The sequence below is a fragment of the Triticum urartu genome, chromosome 2A, assembly GCF_056163025.1.
Source record: "Triticum urartu cultivar PI428250 chromosome 2A, HENAU_Tu73, whole genome shotgun sequence".
Classification (NCBI taxonomy): domain Eukaryota; kingdom Viridiplantae; phylum Streptophyta; class Magnoliopsida; order Poales; family Poaceae; genus Triticum; species Triticum urartu.
Window position 1 is genome coordinate 754,979,135 of NC_141874.1, and position 25,727 is coordinate 755,004,861.

At 44.2% G+C, this 25,727-nt stretch overlaps 1 protein-coding gene and 1 pseudogene across 1 annotated transcript; both read left to right on the plus strand.

Annotated features, from left to right (window-relative positions):
• Positions 1–110: 110 nt before the first annotated feature.
• LOC147987829 (uncharacterized) lies at positions 111–3,011 on the plus strand (annotated as a pseudogene).
• Positions 3,012–8,092: 5,081 nt separating this feature from the next.
• Positions 8,093–10,779, plus strand: LOC147987830 (uncharacterized). Its single transcript, XM_087540450.1, has 2 exons — positions 8,093–8,725; positions 10,373–10,779. The coding sequence occupies exons 1-2, from the start codon at positions 8,526–8,528 to the stop codon at positions 10,641–10,643; spliced, it is 471 nt and encodes a 156-aa protein (XP_087396576.1). The 5' UTR covers positions 8,093–8,525; the 3' UTR covers positions 10,644–10,779.
• The last annotated feature ends 14,948 nt before the right edge of the window (positions 10,780–25,727 follow it).

Sequence of the window (25,727 nt, forward strand, 5' to 3'; positions counted from 1 at the left end):
AATGAGCTTTATTTATTATCACTACGTGAAAAAGTGTATTATGTGTGTAATGTGAATGAGCATGTTTCCGCGTCGGATAAAGAACAATCTCCCCACCCCTTTCAGGTCCGATGGCCGCTGGTGATCCGTCCCTTGGATTGTCCCTCTCACATCCCTATTGGCGGTAGCCCCGTCCATCTACCACCCCCATCCGCCCTTCTCCCTCTCCTACTCAACCCTAATCCCATGACATCCCCTCCCTCCCATTCAGATCTGATGGCCGCTCCCCATCTTCCCCATCGCAGTTCGTCCCTCTTCCCCAATATGGTTGCATACTAAGATACTAATCTTTCTTAAATTAACTTTGCTGCAGGTTATTTGTCTTGGATTGGCACATCCCTGTAGACCAACTGAAGGTATTTTCAGAGATAATTTCTGCTATCAGCAAGGAAAAAATAAGTTTTGTTTGGCCATGCATTCATGTGGTGAAGAGAACTAGAATCAGTATTTGACTATATAGTGAATGCTTGTTGTGCCCTGTCTTAAATGACTGAATGCTTGCTGAAATTTTGATAGCTTGTTGTAGCATAAATTAGTACAACAATTTTTGATAGCTTGTCTTATATGCCTGATTGGTATCTTGCTTGCTTATGTCATATGGCTGATTGATGACTTGTCCTTAATAGCTTGCCGTTGCATAAATTTTAAAATGCTTGTTGTACCATGTCTAACATGGACTTGGTTGCTTACATAAACGAGGAGAATGATACGTCTCTGTCGTATCTATAATTTTTGATTATTCCATGCCAATATTCTACAACTTTTACATATTTTTGGTAACTCTTTATACTATTTTTGGGACTAACATATTGATCCAGTGCCCAGTGCCAGTTCTTGTTTGTTGCATGTTTTTTATTTCGCAGAAAATCCATATCAAAAGGAATCCAAACGGGATAAAAACTGACGGAGATTTTTTTTCGAATATTTATGAATTTTGAGAAGTAGAATCAACGCGAGACGATGCTCGAGGGGCCCACGAGGCAGGGGGCGCCCCTGATCCTCGTGGACACCTCGTAAGGTGGTTGTTGCCCTTCTTTCGCCACAAGAAAGCTAATATCAGGAAACAAATCGTGTTCAAAGTTTCAATCCAATCGGAGTTACAGATCTCCGAGAATATAAGAAACGGTGAAAGGGCAGAATCTGGAACGTAGAAACAGAGAGAGACAGAGAGACAAATCCAATCTCGGAGGGGCTCTCGCCCCTCCCATGCCATGGAGACCATGGACCAGAGGGGAAACCCTTCTCCCATCTAGGGAGAAGGTCAAGGAAGAAGAAGAAGAAGGGGGCTCTCTCCCCCTCTCTCCCGATGGCGCCGGAACGCCGCCGGGGCCATCATCATCACCGTGATCTACACCAACACCTCTGTCATCTTCACCAACATCTCCATCACCTTCCCCCATCTATCTACAGCAGTTCACTCTCTCGCAACCCACTGTACCCTCTACTTGAACATGGTGCTTTATGCTTCATATTATTATCGAATGATGTGTTGCCATCCTATGATGTCTGAGTAGATTTTCATTGTCCTATCAGTAATTGGTGAATTGCTATGATTGGTTTAATTTGGTTGTGGTTATGTTGTTGTCCTTTGGTGCCCCTCAAATGAGCGCACGCGTGGATCACACCATAGGGTTAGTTGTATGTTGATAGGACTATGTATTGGAGGGCAAGAGTGACAGAAGCTTCAACCTAGCATAGAAATTGATGCATACGGGGTTGAAGGGGGACCAATATATCTTAATGCTATGGTTGGGTTTTACCTTAATGAATGTTAGTAGTTTCGGATGCTTGCTAATAGTTCCAATCATAAGTGCATAGAATTCCAAGTCAGGGATGACATGCTAGCGGTGGCCTCTCTCACATAAAACTTGCTATCGGTCTAGTAAAGTAGTCAATTGCTTAGGGACAATTTCGCAACTCCTACCACCACTTTTCCATACTTGCTATACTAACTTTATTGCTTCTTTACCTAAACATCCCCTAGTTTATATTTACGTGCTCTTTATATTCTTGCAAATCTATCCAACAACACCTACAAAGTACTTCTAGTTTCATACTTATTTTAGGTAAAGAGAACATTAAGCGTGCGTAGAGTTGTATCGGTGGTCGATAGAACTTGAGAGGATATTTGTTCTACCTTTAGCTCCTCCTTGGGTTTGAAACTCTTACTTATCGAAAGAGGCTACAATTGATCCCCTATACTTGTGGGTTATCAGAGAACAAAAGAAGAAAGAGTAGACAGATAGTTTTGTGAACTTGTGAAATGTAATGTAACAAGTTCGTGAACTGCCTGCTACTCCGCCGAGAACCTGGCTCGACTCTAGATGAGTTTGAGTTCAATTATTTTGATTTGGATGGCAATAGTCAACATATCGGCACTTGGATCCATCATGCTTTGTCACTACAAGCTCAGGTGATCAGTGTCAAGTATTTGAGAAGGTTTGAGGGACTCTGCTGTTATTATATGGATACCCCTCGTCTGGTCTCCCGGTATTTGAGAAGATTGGAGATTTCTGAAGTGGAGTTGAGAAGAAACTTCCTAGATTTTTCAAATTGTTCAGTGTTGGAGGATCTAAAGATAGAAGACTGCATCTTAGACACTATTATGGTCTTGTCCCAGTCTTTAAAGCATCTGAGCATCAAGCGATGTACTCATTCTAGAGACGATGTCTGGATTCGAATTTCTGTCCCAATTTTGGTGTCGATGTGGCTCGTATCATTTGGAGGCAGAGTCACATTGCTGGAAAGCATGCTGTCATTAGAAACCGCAGTTCTCAAGCTTCTCCCTGATTCGAAGGATCTCTGTGGTGAATGTTATGCTGGGCGGTGTTGTGGTATTTCCGCAGATTGATGTCGTCATGATGCTCATGAGGGTTGTTGTGTACTTCTTAGGTCTGTCTCATGCTAAAAACATGGAGCTGGTAGCTAATCCAGGAATGGTAAACTTTAACTTACACATGCTTTCATCCTAATTTTTAGTTCAGAAGTGTTGTGGTCTCTACAATTGTCTGTATCAGAATATGTATCCATCTTTTCATATCAATTTAAGAACAAACAAATTGTAGCCACATGTATTTCCATAGGTGCTCTTATGTTCCATTGTGCACATATTAGAAATTCTTGAGGTATATATATGTTTAGGCTATTGATTTATGAGATCTGATGCTATTCTAGTTGAGAGAGTCCTGTGATATTTAGAATAGCTATCCAGATCACATGCTCATGTTGTGAAATTCTCAATGATGTCAACATTCTTTGTAAATTTAGATAGAAATGCTAATGACGGTATCCTGACATTGCATACTTTGTCTAGGTATGGATTTTAAATGTTTATCTAAATGCCCAATGTATCATGGACTTTAAAAAACAGATCCTTAAGTATTACTGCTTTGCACTTTGTTCAGTTTTTTTCAGACGGGATTTGAGATGGTGCCCTAATTTTAGCAAGTTAAAGACTTTGTTGCTGAATGAGTGGTGTGTGCAACCTGACCTTCGTGCACTAGGTTGTAAGCTTGAACATTCACCTGTTCTTGAAAATCTGACGCTTCAGTTGAGTAAGGTATATTTTTTTAAATGGACAGTTGCGGAGTTTCTGTAGTGTTCAAGTTTTCATGCATGATTGATGGATATTTGTAAAATATTTGTCTCCTACAGCAAAAAGAAAAAGAAGAGCCCACACCTGCGCTGGAAATGCACTAGTAGAAAACAGGGCTTTCGTTCGGGCCTGGCCAGCCCATTAGTCCCGGTTCAGTCAGCCCATGGGGGGCGGTCGGGGCCTCGTGGGCATTGGTCCCGGTTCGTATGGACACATTTGTCCCGGTTCCTGGCACGAACCAGGACCAATGGTCCTCGCTCCTGGCCTACAACCATTGGTCCCGGTTCGTGGCTTGATATCACGCCCAAGATGCGACCCTATCCTAAAGGAACTCGAAGGTCCCACCAAGGATAGAAGCGCATCTTGAAGACGCTTTTGCAAGGTGGATATCATTACATCAAACCATTACATAATAGTTGGGGATACATACAAGAGGCATAGAATGCCACACGAATACAACAACATCATACAAGAGATCAACATCCGACTATGGATGAAACACAAACAGAAACTCAAACGACATCCACCATGCTAGCCCAGGCTGCTGACCAGGAACCTATCCCCTGATCGACGAAGAAGCAGAAGAAGAACTCCAAAACAAGCAAACATCACTCTCGCGTCATGATCATCGCATAACCTGTACCTGCAACTGTTGTTGTAGTAATCTATGAGCCACGAGGACTCAGCAATCCCATTACCATGGGTATCAAGACTAGCAAAGCTTAATGGGTAAGGAAAGGATAAGTGGTGAGGTTGCATCAGCGACTAAGCATATATGGTGGCTAACATACGCAAATAAGAGCGAGAAGAGAAGCAACCGGAACGGTCGTGAAGCTAGCAATGATCAAGAAGTGATCCTAAACTCCTACTTACGTCAAACATAACCCAAAAACCATGTTCACTTCCCGGACTCCGCCGAAAAGAGACCATCACGGCTACACACGCGGTTGATGCGTTTTAATTCGGATCTGGTGTCAAGTTATCTACAACCGGACGTTAACAAATTCCCATCTGCCACATAACCGCGGGCACGGCTCTCGAAAGTATATACCCTGCAGGGGTGTCCCAACTTAGCCCATCACAAGCTCTCACGGTCAACGAAGGATATTCCTTCTCCCAGGAAGACCCGATCAGTCTCGGAATCCCGGTTTACAAGACATTTCGACAATGGTAAAACAAGACCAGCAAAGCCGCCTGATGTGCCGACAATCCCGATAGGAGCTGCACATATCTCGTTCTCAGGGCAACACCGGATGAGACTAGCTACGAGTAAAACCAGCCCTCAAGTCTCCCCGAGGTGGCCCCGCAGGCAGCTCGGTTCAGACCAACACTTAGAGAAGCGCTGGCCCGGGGGGGTTAAAATAAAGATGACCCTCGGGTTGGCCGACCCAAGGGAAAGGTAATAGGTTGTTAGGCAAATGTAAAACCAAGGTTGGGCCTTGCTGGAGGAGTTTTATTCAAAGCGAACTGTCAAGAGGGTCCCATAAATCACCCAACCGCGTAAGGAACGCAAAATCAAGGAACATAACACTGGTATGACGGAAACTAGGGCGGCAAGAGTGGAACAAAACACCAGGCATAAGGCCGAGTCTTCCACCCTTTACCAAGTATATAGGTGCATTAATTAAATAAGAGATATTGTGATATCCCAACATAATCCTATCCATCATAGAGCAATCTTCATCTTCACCTGCAACGAACAACGCTATAAGAGGGGCTGAGCAAAGCGGTAACATAGCCAAGCAATGGTTTGCTAGGAAGGGTGAAAATGTTAGAAGCTGACATGGCAATTTGGGAGGCTTGAAGGAAAGTGATAGGTAGCGCAGCATAGCGATAGAACGAAGCAACTAGCATAGCAATGATAGTAATGAGATCCAAGGTGACGGTCATCTTGCCTGAAATCCCGCTAGAAAGAAGAACGAGTCCATGAAGAAGATGAAGCCACGAAGACGAACCAAGCGTAGACGAACGAATCCTCACGATCGCAACGAAACAGGAACTAACGAGAAGGAGCACAACCGGAAAGAAGCAAACAACAAGGTAAACACACAACACATAAACATGGCATGATGCTCAACCAAGTATGATGCATGACAAAGACTATATGAAGCTACTCATGGCAGGAGATGATGCATACAAGAGCAACACATCAAAGCAAGTTTAAATGAGGCCGGAAATAATATATAACAAATCCGGTAAGTCCTCATATGCAAATTTAGAAATTGGTCCAGATCTGAATAAACTTTATGTTCAAGTTCTTAAACAGCAAGTTAAGATGCACCAAGATGGTCTACACGAAATTCTAGTCAAGTTACATATAAAGTTCATTTAGTTCGGAGCTACGGCCTAGAAGATATGAGCAAAACAAGTTAAGCATGGCATTGATGCAAAATGCATTCAAACATCAAGCAAACACTCTCAAAACATGGATGCAACATGACAAGATGAAACTACATGCAAATCTAAGCAAGTTTCATATAGAGCACACTCAAAACGGAGAACCGGTTCAACAAATACACATGAAACAAGTTTAAAGGACAAGCTGTCCAAAACAGCAACTAGGCATCTAGCAAGCATCAAAACACTATGATATAGCATCTCAACATGAAAACAAAAGGCATGGACATGTTTACAGGTAAAGCATAACAAAAAATGAACACTGAGGTATCTCCAGAAATCACTAGAGCATGCTCAAAAGGACATGGCAAGATTGCAAATAATAACAGTTTCACAGACTTAGCAGAAATCATTGGACAAGGCAGAAATAACATCAGATTGCAATGTTTAGAGCTATCAAACAACATGCTACGGGAACTTATCATGGCAACAAAGGCATGGCATGCTAATACTGAAGGCAAAGAACAAAACTCCCTTACTGAACTTATTCCAAAGATCAACAGAAAAGATGGTAGCATCCATGCAAACATGGCAAATGATATGACAGATTCAGAATAACAGTACATGGCAGGAACAACGATAAGTAGGAATGTTGGTGAGCTTGTGCAACTCACCACAGAACAATAAATGGCATGTGAAGGTGACCAACATTAAGATGACATAATTGTGAAACTAAGAATGGAAATAGCATAGTGATAGGGTGCATGGATCACTAGCAAAACACATGGAAAAACTGAACTTAATGTTAATAGGCTGACAGCAACATTATTTAGCAATTTGAGAGCAAGATTACAACAAGCTACTTCAGGATATAAACGCAACCAAGGGCATGTATGGATAGAGAATGACATGTACAACAAAACATCCTTAGTGAACATCTCCAGATTATGCATAGAATGACTTATAGCAGCAGGTTTACATAGCATCATGATATAGCAGATTCAGCCTAGCAAAACAGCAACAGCAAGTTCCCTACTTCACGAGCTCGATGAACTCGCTACAAGACTCACAAAAATACATGGACTGCACCACTGTAAAGATGGCATGATGTAGCTCAAAACTCATGTATACATCATGCTCATAAGATGCACACACAAAATGCAATGAAAAAGACAAAACCGAAAGTTCTGTTAACAGACAGAATCATATAGCACTTTTGCAACGATGATTAGGGCATCAATATGGACTCAAACAAGCATGGCACAATAGAACACAATGAAGAGCATCTCACCATTAACACTTTGGTATATTATACACGCAAAACGGAGCAACATGCATGGAGTTATCGTCATCACAACGTTGCAACATAATACTGATGCAGAAAAGGACTTGGCCATATTCAGAAACTGACAGAAAAATTTAGAAAACGTGAGGGCTTCGGAATCTGGTCCCTAGACCTCCTAGATGCAAGGAAATGGTGCAAAACACTTATTTACACATGAGGCTAGGCCTAGGACATGGTTTGGCTGAAGGGAAAGACACATAGAAGCACAGATCTGAGCGAGGGCGCGACAGGGCGTGCTCTGACTCACAGAGTTCACTGGGAGCGGGGTTTTGGCATGAAAATAACGTCACTAAGGGTGCGATAGAGGTCTAGGGATTTGTCAGAGAGGAAGGCGGGTATACCTTCTTACCCTAAGATAAGAAATCCTGGCCGGGGACGGATGGGGGCGACGGCACCGAGTCGACGAACTTGGCGCTATCTGTTGTCCGTGAAGAAGATGAAGTAGAGGAAGAAGGCACTACTAGGGAAAAGCTTATACACAGACGCTTACTAGTAGCGCGGGTTTATACCCCTCGCTACTGCTACTTGCTAGTAGCGCGTGTATTTACACCTCGCTACTACTAAGTTGATAGTAGTAGCACGGGTTTTTAACCCTCGCTACTACTAAGTGGTCTCTGCCGTGCCCCCCGGGACATTGCCACAGTAGTAGCGAGGGTTATAAACCTGTGCTACTACTTTGTGAATAGCTGTAGCGCAGGTCAGATACCCACGCTACTAGTATATTCCCACACCACCCACCCCCGATCCACCCCACCAACCGTCCCACTCCACCCACCACTGTTTGTCTAAAAAAACACCTAACCCTCGATCCAGATCCCTTCCACCTCCTCTCTTCTCCCGATTCACCCCTCGTCTCCCTCCCATCCCACGCCGCCGCCGGCGCCGCCCACCACCCCGGCGATCCCCAGCCTCTCCCTCTCCTTCTCCCCTGCATCCGTCGCCCGCACCTTCCCTCCCAATCCCAGATCAACCTGCGGGTGAGCCGGCGGCCAGGACACACGCGAAGCGATGGAGGTAAAGGTTGCGTTTTTTAGTCAAGCGGAGGTGTGGCGGCAGCGAGGAGCAGCGGCAGGAGCTGTGCCGCTCGATGGATTTGAAGCAGGAGGACGTCACCATGAGCTGCAGTAGGAGGAGCACGGGCACGGCGGCCTGCTCGACGACGGCGGCGTCTCGAGCGCGTGCAAGGCCAACGCGGGCACGTGAAGTAGGATGGCGTCCTACTCGACGACGTCCATGGTGGAGAAGCTCGCGGCCCTGGATCCGCTCGCCGAGGCGGCATGTGGCGTCGCCGGGGAGTCGCTGCCCATGGTGCAACCAGTGCGGACTCCGTCCACGTCTTGCTCTAGCAGGCGCTACAGGCCGACGACCGCGCGGAGCTGCTGGGCTGCCTGTACAACAGAGATGTCAAGGTGCACGAGCTTCTCTAGTCTCTATGATTTTTCATCTGTGGCATTACAGTTTTATCTCTCTGCCATGGCAAGCTGTGCTCACGTTCAGTGCACATGTTCAGTGCACATTACAGAGATGGTATAGTTTCAGGATTAACATTACCGTGTGACATGTTCAGTGCACATGTTCAGAGTAGGATGCAAGGTGTAGATGTTCACTACAAATGGCAAGGTGTACTTCTAAAAATTCAGTGCACATGTTCAGAGTAGGATGCAACGGTATCTTGATTTGAACTGAGTGTTTCTATAGCTGACTAGTTCAGGATGTTTGTACTACTACATGATTAACTAGAGTACTCTTACTTACAACTTTCTAGGAGTTGTGGTTCTGCTGCTTAACTGGAATAATACTCACATCAAACTGTTTCTCATGTGGATCTGCTGCTCAGCCCAGCATCAAACTGTTTCTAGGAGTATAAAGTTGCAAAGTTTCACTATAAATTGGCAAAAGAATCCCATGCCAAACAGTTGTGGATCTTAGTGTTGAAATAATCTCAAAAGCCAGACCGGGTTAGTTGGATGTAATGGCAAACATAATGTTTCAAGCACATTAAACATTTATTTTGTGAGATTTGATTAGAATTTGACAGAAAACTTGTCAAAAATTCTTGTGTACAATTTGACAGAAAATCTCAAGGTAGCCGAATCTATTGCTACAAAACAATGGCTAGAATTAATATGGAAATTCTCAAGGTAGAATTTGACAAAAAATCTCTAGTTATCACCCTGTTGCCACAAAACAATGGCTAGAATTAACATGGAAAATCTCAAGGTAGCCGGATATATTGCTAGATAGATCGTAACTGAATCATTGATGATGAAAAAAATATCCAAAAAGCTGCTGCTGTAGAGATAGCTGAGCTCACTCACACACAGGCTCGAGTCATCTTCTTTCTTTCTTTCTTGCGAAGTACTTGCACTGTACTGCAGGAGGAAACACAAGACTGAACTATTTTTTCCTTATGATGGCAGCCGATTGCTTGTACTAGCCTAATAAGAATACAACTTTTAGGTAAGTTAACAAACAATATTGTGTGGGGATTGAAAAATCGGGTGCCATAGTTTCTTCAATACATTCTACAACAAATAATCATGTTATTGTTTGAAGTGGGCATCGAATACTCGAGTCTCATAGCCTTTTTTAGTGTGTTGATATTTGAAAGGGGAACAGGGCAATGTGTTGCACTCCTGCTGTTGTTAGAGCACTATATTTTATTGTTAATCATGCTATGTTTCAAACTCGTTTTCATTCTGAAGAGCAGTGGGAATCAATTTTCTGATGTCCGGCGCTGTTTTGAAGAGTAGTGGGAATCAGTTTTCTGATGTCCTTTGTTGGCGATTTCCCTATCCATGAAATGATAAATTTTGAACAGATGTTAACTGTCAAATATTTCAAGCATATATAGCTCAAATACACTAGTATTTCTTGAATGCACCAAAACAAGAAGATAGCATGAACACGTACAGCTAGGGTATGCATTTAGTAGGTGTTTTTTCGTTTTGAAGATTCATAATAGACTAAAAGAGACAGATAATTGAAGAAAATACCCTACTAGATCTGCACGAGGGCGCGGACTAACAAGTTTTCACTTTCTCGACTGGGTGCAGGGTGATCGACGAGGTCTACTGTGGCCTGATGGGAGTCGTGCTCTTCAACTACTTGGAGGCAGACTTCACCGTGAAGCCCCGCGACCGTGTCATAGAGATTATCGTCCAGGTGATTGCGACGCAGGAGGTCCCCGGGGTGGAGGACCTCGACGCCACTGTCCGGAGGTCACCGAGGTGGAGGACGACGCCACCGTCCGGAGTTCCTCAAGGTGGAGGACTTCGACGCTTTGTACATACATCTAGAGAAGTGGTCTGGTTAGGTTGGTGGTGAAATGCTAGGGAAGGTACCAACCTTTTGATGATGGCTGTGTGTGTCCTCGTGATCTCTTCGAATTGAGATGTTGAATGTTGCATCCATGAACACTGCAAGTGTTAAGATGGTTCTGTGAAATTTATTTTGCACTGGACGTGTCTGATCTCCATTCATGAATACTGCATCTATTTTTATTTTTTAATTCCTAATTTGCTACTAGTAGCGTTGGGAAAAAAGTGCCCTACTAGTATTTAGGATACTAGTAGCGCTGGTATTGTAGGCACGCTACTGCTACTTCATTAGTAGTAGCGCGAGTCTGTAATAGCAGTAGCGTGGGTGGCACACGCTACTACTAACAAAGTTAGTAGTAGCGCGGGTTTCTCCCACGCTACTACTAACTATTAGCTGTAGCGCCTTATTAGTAGCGCCGGTCCCCGCGCTGCTGATACACCTAAAACCCGCGCTGCTGCTAGCCTTTTCCCTAGTAGTGAGGGACATCGTGGATGGAGTCCTGGGGTCGGCTTGGCGTCTGAATGGATCCGGGGCGGCGTGTAGATGCTCGTGGACATGAAGAAAAGAGCCAACGGCGCCTCCTACTAGGCCGGCGGCGAGCTTGTACCCGGGGCGGCCATGGTGCATAGGAGAAGGAGCTGGGCTTGGGGAACCTCTCTCTGGAGAGGCGGCGGCGCAGAGGAGGAAGGGGGAGGCGAGGAGGAACCCTAGGGAAGGCTCTGGGGCACCTTTATAGGAGCGGGGGAGGCGAAGCCGTGGATGCCCTCGTGGCCATGCCTTCCCGTGAGCGTGAGAGAGAGATGGGGACCGAGGGGAAGAAGAAGGGAGGAGAGGGTCGCTGGCAGGTGGGGCCACGGGGTGCCCACGTGGAAAAAAGAGGAGGGGGCGAGCGCTGGTGGCGGCGGCTTGCGCTGGAGCTGCGGCTGCGCCTGGGGGCGCCCAGGTGGGCTAGGGAGAAGAAGCCGAGGTAAGGAGGAAAAAAAAGGTAAGCATTTCCTTTTTTCATCTCCTCTAACTTCTGTTTATTTAAAATAAACAGCTACACGAAAATAAAAGGCCAAGGGGCTAAGAGGGGAGTTTTGCAGATATGAAAATATCCTCAAGCTCCTGGAATTATGTTCTATTTTAATAAATTGCTTTGGGCATTTTTAAAGATAGAAAAGTAAATCAAATTGAATTTAATTCAAACTTGCTCCATTTTTGAACCTAACCAAAACAACTTCAGAAAGGGTGAAATTTGGCAGAGAGGTAAAAGACATGTAGTAAGATTATGAGAAAACAAATGAACATTAATGAAGGCAGGAATAATGTCACTTGCAAAAAAATGAAAGAAAGAAGAAGGAAGGAGGAGATGATGGTGCAGGGGCATGGTTTGAGAGAGAGATGGCACGGGGTGATACATACGACATGAATAGAGCAAGACAACATCATGAAGAAAGCAATGCACATGATGATCATAATGGAATGCAAAATGACAAGGGCACAATGCATCATAACAAGTGAGATGAGCATGGAAACGACGGCGAATAACTGGAGGACACCTGGCGCATCGGATCCGGGGCGTTACAACTCAGATCCGGGGCGTTACACTTGAACCGGGATAGAATGCTGGGCTTTAGGCCCGGATTCTACCACGAACCGAGACAAATGAGTTGCCTATATATACCCCGGATTCCACAGTGCTCTGTTTTTTCTGGCCGGCGAGGGGAGGGCATTTGGGTGCTCTAGCTCACCTCCTATGCATATGAGGTGTTCGATGAAATGTCCGAGCCACGCTAGTTAATCATTCCCCTCTCGAAACTCGACCTCCGAACTCCATTTTCCCCGAGATTTGTCTAGGTTTAGCGGTCTGTCACGTCCTGTCCCCGTCTTCACTACCGTCGATCGCCCGCGCCGATCTCGTCGCCGGCACCACCGTGGTGAGCCTCTTGTTCTTATCTTCTTTCTGAAAAAAATCTTACTTCAGATAGATACTTGTCTAATTTTCTTACTTTTATTATTTCTTATTATTATATAGTGCGATGGTTTTGGTATCCACCCGTCGGCCCTCGTCCTGTCTATGATTCGGATGTGGTATATATTATCTTTTGATAACTATTTGCTTCATTTATTGTTTGTGACAATTATGCCGACCAACGTGACATAGATTTTATTTACCTAGGAGGTGGTTGAACCGGAAATTCCAACCGACCCTATTGTCGACATGTTAAATTTAGTTGAAGAAGAAAACAATTACTTGAAGGAAAAAATAAGAAAAATTGAGGAGGAGAAGATGATATTGGAGTTGCATGTTGCGGATGTAGTCGATGATCACAAGATCAAGATGGATGCAATGCGGTTGAAGATTAGAAAGATTAGAAAATATGTCATTCATACCGAGGCTTGGTATCATTATGGAGTTGGATTAGTTGTTACCTTGGTTGCGATTATGATCGCATTTGTTTTTGCATTTAAATATTTTACATAATTTCAATGTATGGTTTAATTAGATGCTCCAGAGAGCTATATGTTGCACATGCTATGTGTGTGAAATCCCTTTGTAACAGACGAGTTTCCGTATGAAACCCTGATACTTCGAAAGAGATTGTCCGTTTTGTACACAAAGTGCATCCAGTTTTTTGTCGTAACCCTTTGTACTTTCTTGCACATGCTATATAGGTAAAATGATGATACCATGCCAACTTGAAACCTTTTCAGAGTTCATTTCAAATGCTTTTCAATTTCATGGTCTTATAGCTCAAAATAATCAGTAAATGCATGAAAAATAACAAATAAAGCCAGAAAGGGTTGTAAATTGATGATGTGGCTTTGAATGGTGCATTTTGAACACAGAAAAACTATGGAGTTCAAATAAGTTCAAAAAAATGAAATCCCTTTGTAACAAACGAGTTTCCGTATGAAACTCTGATACTTCGAAAGAGATTATCCGTTTTGTACACGAAGTGCATCCAATTTTTGCCGTAACCCTCTGTACTTTCTTGCACATGCTATGTGGGTGAAATGATGATACCATGCCAACTTGAAACCTTTTCAGAGTTCATTTCAAATGCTTTTGAATTTCATGGTCTTATAGCTCAAAATAATCAGTAAATGCATGAAAAATAACAAATGAAGTCAGAAAGGGTTGTAAATTGATGATGTGGCTTTGAATGGTGCATTTTGAACACAGAAAAACTATGGAGTTCAAATAAGTTCAAAAAATGAAATCTTTTTGTAACAGACGAGTTTCCGTATGAAACCCTGATACTTCGAAAGAGATTCTCCGTTTTGTACACGAAGTGCATCCAGTTTTTGCCGTAACCCTCTGTACTTTCTTGCACATGCTACGTGGGTGAAATGATGATACCATGCCAACTTGAAACCTTTTCAGAGTTCATTTCAAATGCTTTTGAATTTTATGGTCTTATAGCTCAAAATAATCAGTAAATGCATGAAAAATAACAAATGAAGTCAGAAAGGGATGTAAATTGATGATGTGGCTTTGAATGGTGCATTTTGAACACAGAAAAACTATGGAGTTCAAATAAGTTCAAAAAACGAAATTCCTTTGTAACAGACGAGTTCCATATGAATCCCTGATACTTCAAAAGAGATTGTCCGTTTTGTACACGAAGTGCATCCAGTTTTTGCCGTAACCCTCTATAATTTCTTGCATACACTATGTGGGTGAAACGATGATACCATGCCAACTTGAAACCTTTTCAGAGTTCATTTAAATGCTTTTCAGTTTCATGGTCTTATAGCTCAAAATAATCAGTAAATGCATGAAAAATAACAAATGAAGTCAGAAAGGGTTGTAAATTGATGGTGTGGCTTCGAATGGTGCATTTTGAACACAGAAAAACTATGGAGTTCAAATAAGTTTAAAAAAAATGAAATCCCTTTATAAGAGACGAGTTCCATATGAAACCCTGATACTTCGAAAGAGATTGTCCGTTTTGTACACGAATTATCATAAAATAAAATAAATAAGTTATTTGAAACAAAATAATATAAAATTTAATAAAATATATAAGTAGAAACAAAATAAAATAAACTCTAATAACCTAAATAAAATTTATGAAACTAAAATTATCAAAGTATTTTCTGTTCAAAACATTATAAGCAACCTCTAGTATTATTGGAACTAAAATTATATAAAATTGATGCAACTAAAATTATCAAAGTATTTTCTGTTCAAAATCATTAAAAGCAAAAATAATTTTCATAAATGGCAAAAAGAATTTATTTTAATGGCAAAAAGAATTATCATAAAATAAAATAAATAAGTAATTAGAAACAAAATAAAATAAAAAAATAAGTATTTTGTTGTAAGTAGAAACAAAACAAAATAAATAAAGCAAAAAAGAAAACTGGGAAAAATAAAAAATTTGCCACCTACAGGGCCACCACAGCCTGAATACGACTAGAAACCCAACCATGGGCCTGGATTCAGGCCCGTAGAAGGCCCTGTAAGCCCACAGTCATAGTAGTGTAAGATTTGGCCCATAGGCCTACAGTACTGAGGAGTTCAATGGAGATGGCGCGGCAGCGCTTATAAACAGGTGTGGACGCTCTTCAGCTAGCAAGGTGGGACTAAACATCCCACCGCACCGCGCCAGTGCAAGGTCTTTGGTCCCGGTTGGTGTGGCATTGGTCCCGGTTGGTGACCGGGACCAATGCCCCCCCTTTAGTCCCGGTTGGTGCCACCAACCGGGACCAAAGGCCTCTGCTTACCACCCTTTGGGCCGCTGAAAAGAGACCTTTGGTCCCGGTTGGTGACACCAACCGGGACTAAAGGGGGCATTGGTAACGGTTGGTGCCACCAACCGGTACCAATGGCTTTGCTATATAAGCCAGCACTTGTGAAAATTTCGTTAGTTTTTCGATCCCTCCGATGACGCCACCAGGCTGCCCGAGCTCGCCGTGCCTCTGCCGCGCCCCCGACCACGTCGCCGTTGCCACGCCCCGACCATGCTGCCATCGCCCCTGCCCCCCGACCACGCCGCATGCCCTCGCCATGCCTCTGCCGCGGCCCCGACCCGCCCCGTCGACGCCGTCGCTGTCCTCTGCCCCGTCGACGCCATCGCCCCTGCCCCGACCACGCCGCCGTCGCCGCCCTCTACACCGACGCCGGTGCCGTGCCTCTGCCCCTGCCCCGACCACGCGCACCTCTCCTTGGTCAGGCCGGCGCCGCCCCCTGTCCTCTCCTCTGTTTTTTTAGATTATATGATGTTTTTTCCAGATTATATGTATATGTGTGAGTATATGTATGTGTGTATATCTGATTATATGTCCTTTTTTAGATTTTTTTCATATATATGATGATTTGTTTTTTGCATTTTTATAAAAATGTATATATGTATGTATGTTCTCTATGCATATAAAAGTTAGATTTTTAGTAGATTTGGGTACATTTTAGGTTAGTTTTATCTATATATGTTCTCTGATTTAGTACATTTTATGTTAGTTTCATTTTTAGAAAAGTTTTATATATTTAGGAAAAGAAGGAAGAGAAGGAAGAAGGAAGAAGGAGGAAGAAGACAAAGTTTTATATATGCAAAATTTACATTTTTAGAAAAGTATTATATATCTAGCTACGAAGATAAGGAATAAGAAGAAAAAGAAGGAGAGGAAAAAGGAAAATAAGAAGAGGAAGAAAGGAGAAGAAGAGGAGAGGAAGAAGAGGAGAAATAAATAAGAAGAGAAAAAAAGAAGAAAAAGACGAGGAGAAGAAGAAAGGAATAGAGGAGAAGAAGAAAAAATAGAAAATATTTTCTTTGATCTTCTCCTCTATTCCTTTCTTCTTCTCCTCTTTTTATTTCTTCTTCGTCTTCTTATTTTTTATCCGGTATGTCGTTATCGAAATAACCCCCTCCCAGATAACTTCGACATGAGGGGCGGTCGATATATATGCCCCTCTCAACCGCGATAACTTGGGAGCAGCCCCCGGCCCTCTCGCTCGACCAGAACTCTCGAGAACACCCAAACCCTAGAAAAAAACGATGTCGGTCTCCTACCCCCTCCCGCCGCACCCCTACCCGACAAACTCTCTCAAGGCCACCCAAATTTAACAAGTTAAAAGAGCGTTGTCGTCGAGGCCACCCCAAACCCTTGAATCGTTGTCGAGGCCACCCCAAACCCTTGAAGCGTTGCCGAGGCCACCCCAAACCCTAGAGAAGCAGCGTCGAGGCCACTAATATGATTCCTTATTATGATTAGCTAGCTAGTTCTACGTTTGCCACTAATATATCCATCTGTCATGTTTGAATAATAATTGCCATGTTGTAAATATTTGTAGAAACTATGGAGCACCCCCGAGACGAAGCAACAGAAGTGATGTTGGGGGACATAATTGCAAAAGGAAGTGATGTCGTTGCGTCGTTTCTCAACGACACCGATGTTCTGGAAGGACAGGGTAGTGAAGAAGAAGGCTATGATTATGATGGCTCCGGTGACCCATTAATGCCGGTACAAGAAGAAGGCTATGATTATGATGGCTCCAGTGACCCAATGCCGGTACAAGAAGGAGAACGTGATGACGGCTCCGGTGACCGAACCGAGTCCGGCCAGGTATATATATTAGTTAAGCTTGTGTTGACTAGCTAATTGATGCATTCATTGTTTTCGTATATACACATATTAATTAACTCTCGTCTTTCTTCTTTTTTCTAGCCCTCCAGATCGAGCACAGCTTCGGTAAAGAGACGAGGCCCGAAGAAAAAGTTGTGCTCGGATGAAAGGTTTGAGATCACAGCAATCGCACGCGATGGCAACCCGATTGAACCGTACCGGACAAAGGAAGCATTTGCTAATCAGTGCGGGGGTTCTTCTTAGGGACAAGATCCCGATCAGTATCCAACAATGGTTAAAGCCTAAGAATGAAGACCCTGAGGTGTCTTATGTCTCCGATATGCAGAAAGAAGATCTTTGGACAACGCTTAAGGCAAATTTCACCCTACCGCAAGAGGAGGATCCGGAGAAGCCAGTTATAGAGCAATTGATCAAGTCTCATGCTCTTAAGAAGATGGCAGAACTATTCAGGAGGTGGAAGAATGAGCTGAAAATGTTTGTCGACAAAGAAATTACACCAGAATTCACCGGCCGGTTTGAGAAGATCAGAGATCACTGGCCCGCATTTGTGGCCCACAAGACATTAGAAAAGAGTAAGATGTCAACGACAAACAAGAAAAATGTTGCGAAGAAGAAGCATCACCATCGCACGGGGTTAGGTGGCTACCTCAAAGCCCGACCTTTGTGGGACAAGGCTGAGAATGACCTGATTTCTAAAGGGGTCGAACCAGAGACATTGAACTGGCCAGAACGTTGCCGGACTTGGTTCTTCGGGGTTGGCGGAACCTTGGACCCTGTATCAGGGAAGTGCGTTTGGACGGAAGAGCAACTACGAATACCCGTCACGAGGCTTCAGGAGTATATCGAGAAAGCGCAGCAAGGGACGTTCGTTCCAGACAGAGAGAAGGACGAACTCACAATGGCCCTCGGTAATCTTGAGCACCCTGGACGGACACGAGGCACGCCAGGCTCTGTTCTGTGGAAGGTTGGGTTTCCAGACGCAGAGGGTTACAAATGCCAGGAGAGGAGGAAGAAAGTAGAGCATAGCCAACTGCAGGTGCTGCACGAAAGGGTACAAGGGCTAGAGGAACGAGAAGCAGATCACAGCAAACGACCCGCCGAAGCTTCCCTTGAAGCTACCCCGCCATCTTAGTGGAGAAGAAGCATGGATTCCACCGAGCAGACTCAGCAGCTGGAGCCTGTCTTCACGGCTCCTGCTAGCTACCCTGTGGATCACTAAAAAAAAAGACACATCTGTGACATTTTGGGCCGAACGAATTTTTTTCTGTCATACATATGACACTTCTATGATGATAATTGTGACAAAACCCGGTATCATCATAGATGTGGTGGGCTCCTACTTCTATGACAAAAAATCATGACAGAAAATGGGCTTTTCTTCCTGGGCGGGCCGGAGACGCAACTGCATGACATTCTTTGGGCCGTCCATGACGGAAAAACCGTGGTGGAAGCGAGGGGGAGGAAAATTTCGGGGAGTTGCCGGTTACGGTGGGAGGTCGGGGGCGGAGTCATGCGCATTTCTCTCGTACGTACGCGCGTGTGTGCGGGGCGTTGGCTCTGACTGAACCCGAGCGATTGCACTGCAGGCTACGCGTTACTGAACCCGAGGGATCGATCGATGGCTGTTAACTAAACCTGATGGAGCGATTCCTTCGCTACTGCTGCTAACTGAAGCCGATCGATGCTGCCTCTGGGATGAACAGTGAGCGTTGCGGGGGGGGGGGGGGTTGGATGAACAGTGAGCGGTGGCGTTGCCTCTGGATGAACAAGAACCCATGGTGTGGAGGGCTGGATGAACAGTAGACGGTGGAGGGGTGGCCGTGGAGGGGTGGTTGAACAGGACCCCGTGGTGTGGAGGGCTGAATGAACAGTAGACGGTGGAGGGGTGCCCGTGGAGGGGTGGTTGAACAGTAGCCAGTGGAGTAGCGCGCGGTGGAGGCTGGATGAACAGGAGCCCGTGGAGGCTGGAGGAGGTCGACGGTAGCCCGTGGAGGCTGGAGGAGGTCGACGGTGGAGATGAACAGTATCCCGTGGAGTCCCGTTTTGCGGTACGCCACACCCCTCCCGATGAACAGGACCCCCGTTTCGACCGTAGGAGGTCCGTTTCGTCCGTTTTGCGGTACGCCACACCCCTCCCGATCAACAGGACCCCCGTTTTGACCGTAGGAGGTCCGTTTCCTCCGTTTTGCAGTACGCCACACCCCTCCCGATCAACAGGACCCCCGTTTCGACCGTAGGAGGTCTGTTTCCTCCGTTTTGCGGTACGCCACACCCCTCCCGATCAACAGGACCCCCGTTTTGACCGTAGGAGGTCCATTTCCTCCGTTCTGCGGTACGCCAGGCCTCGTTTCCATCCCTGTTCCGTCCAAGCCGGTTGGCTCCCACGCGTTCCGTTGCCTCCCGATGAACACGACGCATTCCGTTGCCTCCCCATGAACACGACGCATTCCGTTGCCTCCCCATGAACACGACGCATTCCGTTGCCTCCCCATGAACACGACGCATTCCGTTGCCTCCCCATGAACACGACGCATTCCGTTGCCTCCCCATGAACACGAGCCCTCGCCGTACGTATGCGCGACTAGGCGTTCGAGACCACGCCCGTATGTACACATACGTGGCCGTATTTTCTTTCTTGCACCCTGGCCGCTGTACGTACGTGTACATGCTACGTGCGCGCCTCTACTACGACACGTACGCGCCTCTACTACGACACGTCCGCGCCTCTACATCGACCAATATATATGTACGTACAAGTTCGCGACCAGAATGACAACGCTACATACGCTTCGAACAGGTGGTCCCGTATGTCAGGCAGTTCCTTGCGTGCGATAATGTAGCTGGTGGGTCCCAGCAGTCAGAGGGGCGAATCGTTTTTTTTTGCCCGGACGCACTTCCTTTGCGTGCGAAGATGTAGCTGGTGGGTCCCTGCAGATTGGAACCCCATTCCATTTATTCCCAGTTTAAAAGACAATGCTTTCAATGTTGTTAGGGACTACGTGCATATATTCCCATCATGGGAAGATTATTGTGAAGACAAACACCATTTTCACATCTTCCTATCCAACTTACGTGTAAGTGCTATTATTCATGATTATTATTTTCCTGTTTTCTGCTGATTGAACACATCAATGATTTACATTACATTGTTGTAACTAGGCGATGGTCAATCTGGATAGTCATGATGAGTAAAGCTTGCTTGTGCTTTTCAAGGAAGCATTGTAGCAGTATCGGTGTTACCTGAGGAAATCACACTTTGGTGGCAAATCTATAAACGAATTTCCGGTGAAGTCTCCTGTGCTAAATTTAGAAGACATTGAATGGAAAAACATTGTTATGCACTGGTCTCGTTCCCAGGATGAGGTACTGTCTATAAAATCACATGACAATTTGAACTTCTACTTTTCCGCATGTGCCTTACGGATCTTGTTTGCAGGAAATCTGCTCGAAGAAGAATTCCGGTTTGAAAAGAACGACAGGATATCGCAAATATGCTGCCCGCTGCTTTGCTCTTGTTAGTACCTGTTGTCCTGTATCACTGTACTTGCATACATACCTGGTTCATTATGTGACAGCAGTATGCATGATAGCTTGCTTATCGATTGTTCGCTCCAAATTCTTCAGTATCCAATGCCAATGTTTTTTTAGCTCTGCATTGTTCTTGTAAGTACATGTTGTCCTTTATCAGTGTACTTATAATGACAGGTAGTTGTTCATGTACCATCACTCTGCAGCTTATTTTCCTTTGCCCTCCATTTTCTACACATCAGATCTATATTTACTCTTACCATAAGGTTGGTACTGAAGAAGTTTAGCTGTGCATTGCTCTTGGTTGTACCTTTTGCCTGTATCGCTGCACTTACATTTATAGCTACTTGGTTATGTAGCATCACTCTTCATCTTATCTTAAATATTCTCCATTTTTTCGTATATTATCACATCTATATTTACTCTTAACAAAATGTAGAATAAAGGCAATGCTTATGAAGAAGATTCTATGGTAAACTTCTTGAATTGCCCCCCCCCCCATCAGCATGGACAAGGCCTTTATAGAGCCTGTCTTCACCAATAATGTAAGTTTGTCCATCTCAAGCCTTCAAACTTTGTTGTATATATTTGGTTAGGCATGACTGCAACAGCTGTTTATTTTCGGTGTTTGCATCAAATTGCATGTTTAAAGTTTATTATGTACTCCCTCCGTTCCAAAATAGATGACCCAATTTTGTACTGAAGTTAGTATAAAGTTGGGTCATCTATTTTAGAACGGAGGGAGTAGTTCATAAACAAAAGTTTGTCCTTTCTTAATTTAAGTTTTCAGTTGTACAACCAAGTTCCTTATTCATAGCATGTAAATTAAAGTATACAGAGCAAGTGATCTTCTTTTGCACTGCATGTATGCTTTTGTTCTTCATCCGTAATCCAATGGTGTGGTGAACCTACCCACTACAGCACAATGTCATATTCTGCAATGTCTTAACTATGCAAAATATCATATCACTAGTAGAAAAACACCTATTAGTCCCGGTTCGTAAGGGCCTTTAGTCCCGGTTCATGAACCGGGACTAATGGGTCGTTACAAATACCTCCACCCATTAGTCCCGGTTCAAACACGAACCGGGACAGATGTGCCTCCATGTGGCCGGTCCGCCGAGCCCAGTCAGGGGGGCCTTTGGTCCCGGTTGGTAGCACCAACCGGGACCAAAAGTCCATGTTTTTTTAGAAAAGTGGCTGCTTTAGGGGTTTTGGGGGTTATTTTTAGGTTGTTATTAGCTAGCTAATAGAGAGAAGTGTCCTCTCTTATATCTTCGTCCTTGGTTTATCAACGCTGCTGCTATGTTCATTTCACCCGCTGATATAACATGCTCATGCATGCTCGCATCATACATCATCATATATAATAACAAGTCCTACTAATCATGCATCATCATACAACTTCTACTCGTAATAATAAGTCATACGATCATCATCCTCATAGTCATCGAACCCAACCCTACATAATTGTTCTTAGCACATGATCATCAGTATCAGGTAGGACCTAAACACCCATAAGGTAAAATAGCATAAAACAATATAGACCCTGACTCTCCATTATGAAGAATGGAGATCATCCTGTCTCCAATTCTTGCACTTCGCTTCCTTTTGCTTCCAAGAAGCTCCTGACGACTGTCCATACATTTTTTCCATTCTTTGATTGTCATGTCTCCACTTCTTTTAGAAATCCGGTATGGACAGTTGAGATTCGTAGGATGACCTGGATATATGTTCAAAACATGAAGGCTGCCATTCTCATACATCAAATGAGGCACACAATCCTCTGGGATTCTCTGTTGAAAAACATAGTAATAACTTCGTAGTTAGCAATGATGTACTAGTTTTAGAAGTATGCAAAAAGATGCACGGATGTCGTAATAGTAAAAAATCTTACCAGGGTATATCCATGGTAGTTACCGTAGTTCAACATGTGCACTAGTGGCACGTATTGACCATAATGTTGAGGAGTTCGATTGTAGACATTGTAATTCTCAAGATCAGTACAAAATGCGATCAGATGATTTTTCTCCTTATAAGTTAATTCGGAGCCATCGGTGTAGTGGGTTTTGTCTACCATCTTCCGCACATTCTTTGAACAATCAAAATAAGCTGTCAATGGAAATAAGCTGTCAACTATTTTGAAATAAACAATATAAATTACTTAATAACTATGTTAAGCTCACATGGGGGAAGAATTGGAGATGTATCCACAAGGACCCAAATCGAAGGTCTCTCTTGATCGATTGTAGGATCACCAAGATCCATGGTGGCAAGCATACCCTCATCAAGACCATACATCTTGCAAAGTGCTTCCCAATTTTTGCAACAAAAATGGGTTACACTCTAAGCATTGTACAGCTTTACTTGAAAATCCACACCATGATGGGTACTTAGGATAATTTTTTTGGTTTCGAAACTTTCATGGTCTTCAAAACCCATCCTCTCCAAGACATAGCGTCTTGCAAAGCATGGGATAAGCTAGTCGAATTGGAAAAGATGAAAAATATTGTCATGATTAAAATAGTTGAAGTCATGATTAATTACGAAAAAAAACTATTGTCGTCGTTGCGTACCGTATGAACATCGAAGGTCTCGTCGAGCTTAATGCTGAAGCGCCGATCCTCGTCCAGCTCAATGAACCTGTCGCAGATACCTCGGTCGTCGTGGCACCAGTCGCACTCCCCCGGGCGGTTTTTGTCGTCCGAGTACGACATTTCCGGCCTATGTTCATAATTCAAATGAAGGAGAACTTATCCAATATGAGCATTCAATAAGCAAAACCAAATCATAAAATAAGCAAAGCCAAATCATAAAATAAAGTAGTATTCAAATTAGCATGCATTCAATAATTATAAGCAAAAGTACATCATCTCTTGGTGTTCGTACATCGTCGAATATTATCACTAATATAGCATCACTAATACAACTAGAACCGTAGCGCCCGACGGGTATCGACGTGGGCGGTGGACACCCAAAGATAAGGAACCATCACAGGATCATAGCTCCAGTGAGATCCCTGAAGAACCTGCCAGGTATTGTTGAACCTGCCCTCCAATGGAACCATGTAGCGACGGACGTGTTCGTCCTCCTCGCTGACACGGTGACGTACCACCTCCGCGGTGTCCGGAAGCCTCGGCACCGTCACTGGCCCACGCGACCGCCACCAAACAAGGATCGGGTCAACAACGGGCTACCTCCTCACCAACCTACGACCCCCGGAAGGTAGCACGTCCCAATACCAGCCCGGCGGAGCCCAGTCCCGAACATGGCCCTGATCAAGCAAGCCTCCACCACCGAGTCGACGACGACGAGGATGCGGGATAGGCATAGCCGACGTCGATGCGGGAACTACTTCTATATATAGTTAAATAAAGTAGTTTTATTAATTAAATCAACTATCTAGTTCAACTACTATACTAAGCATTTACTATAAATAAATAAAGTAGCACTTACTATAAATAAATAAAGTAGCACTTACTACAAACTACTTCTATATATAGTTAAATAAAGTAGTATTATTACTTAAATCAACTATCTAGTTCAACTATACTAAGCACTTATTACTATAAATAAATAAAGAAGTACTTACTAAAAACAAAGTAGCACTTACTATATAGTACTTACTAAAAATAAACTTGTATTTTTCTAACTAACTCATATTTTTCGAACTAATTATATTACCAAAAAATCTAAATAAAATAGTAATTATATTTTTCTAACTAGCTAGTTCAATTATAGTACTTACTAACACAATCTAAATATCACCAAACATACTATGAACAAATTAATAGAAAAAAATCTATTAACAGAAAAAAAATCTAACACAATATGAACAAATTAATTACACCAAAAAATCTATTAACAGAGAAAATCTAACACAATATGAACAAATTAATTACACCAAAAAAATCTATTAATAGAAAAAAAATCTAACACAATATGAACAAATTAATTACACCAAAAAAATCTATTAACAGAAAAAAAATCTAACACAATATGAAAAAATTAATTACACAATCTAAATTAACATACTATGAACTACATATCTAAATTACTACACATCTAAGTTGCTCACGGCGAGGTCGACGGCGACGGCGACAGTGAGGTGCGGCGCAGGGCGGCGACGGCGTCGGGGCGGGGCGGGGCGGGGCGGCGACGTCGGGGCGGCAGGGCGGGGCGGCGACGGCGTCGGGGCGAGGCGAGGCGGCGACGGCGTCAGGGCGGGGCGGCGATGGCGACGGCGCGCGGCGTCGGGATATCGAGGAGGAGGAGAGATCGAAGTGGGGATGCGGTTCTGAAATTTTCCTTATATAGCAAAGTCTTTGGTCCCGGTTCGTGGCTCCAACCGGGACCAATGCACCCTTTAGTCCCGGTTGGTAGCACCAACCGGGACCAAAGGCCTCTTTTCAGCAGCCCAAAGGGCGGGAAGCAGAGGGCTTTGGTCCTGGTTGGTGCCACCAACCGGGACTAAAGGGTGGGCATTGCTCCCGGTTGGAGCAACGAACCGGGACCAATGGTCGTGTGCTGGCACGGTGCGGCACAAAAGTTTAGTCCCACCTCGCTTGCTGAGAGGGGCGCGCAGTGGTTTATAAGCCCCACTGCCGCTCCCCTCTCGAGCTCCTCTCCACTACAGGCTTACGGGCCTACTTACTATTGCTTTGCCTGATGGTCCTACCAACTGCGGGCCTGAATCCTGGCCCATGGTGGGTTTCTAGTCGTATCTAGGCCGTGGGGGCCCAGTAGGAGGCACTTTTTTTTCTTTACTTATTTATTTTGTGCAGCTGTTTTTTTAGTCCCACCTCGCCAAGTGAGAGGCACTCGCAGCACTTTATAAGCCATAAGTGCAGAGACGATGAAGAAGAGGCTCAATGCTCACCTGCACGTTGGTTTGCTTCAAGCCTTGAGGAATAGGGTAGACTGCACGGAGCTATGTGCAGTGCAGTTTACACTATTCCGAACGGCTTGAAGCGAATTAACTAGCATTGC

Coding starts and splice junctions, on each gene's coding strand:
- LOC147987830 (XM_087540450.1), top strand. CDS start 8,526: ATGGCGTCCTACTCGACGACGTCCATGGTGGAGAAGCTCGCGGCCCTG. Junction 8,726..10,372: donor TGTACAACAGAGATGTCAAG/GTGCACGAGCTT, acceptor GACTGGGTGCAG/GGTGATCGACGAGGTCTACT.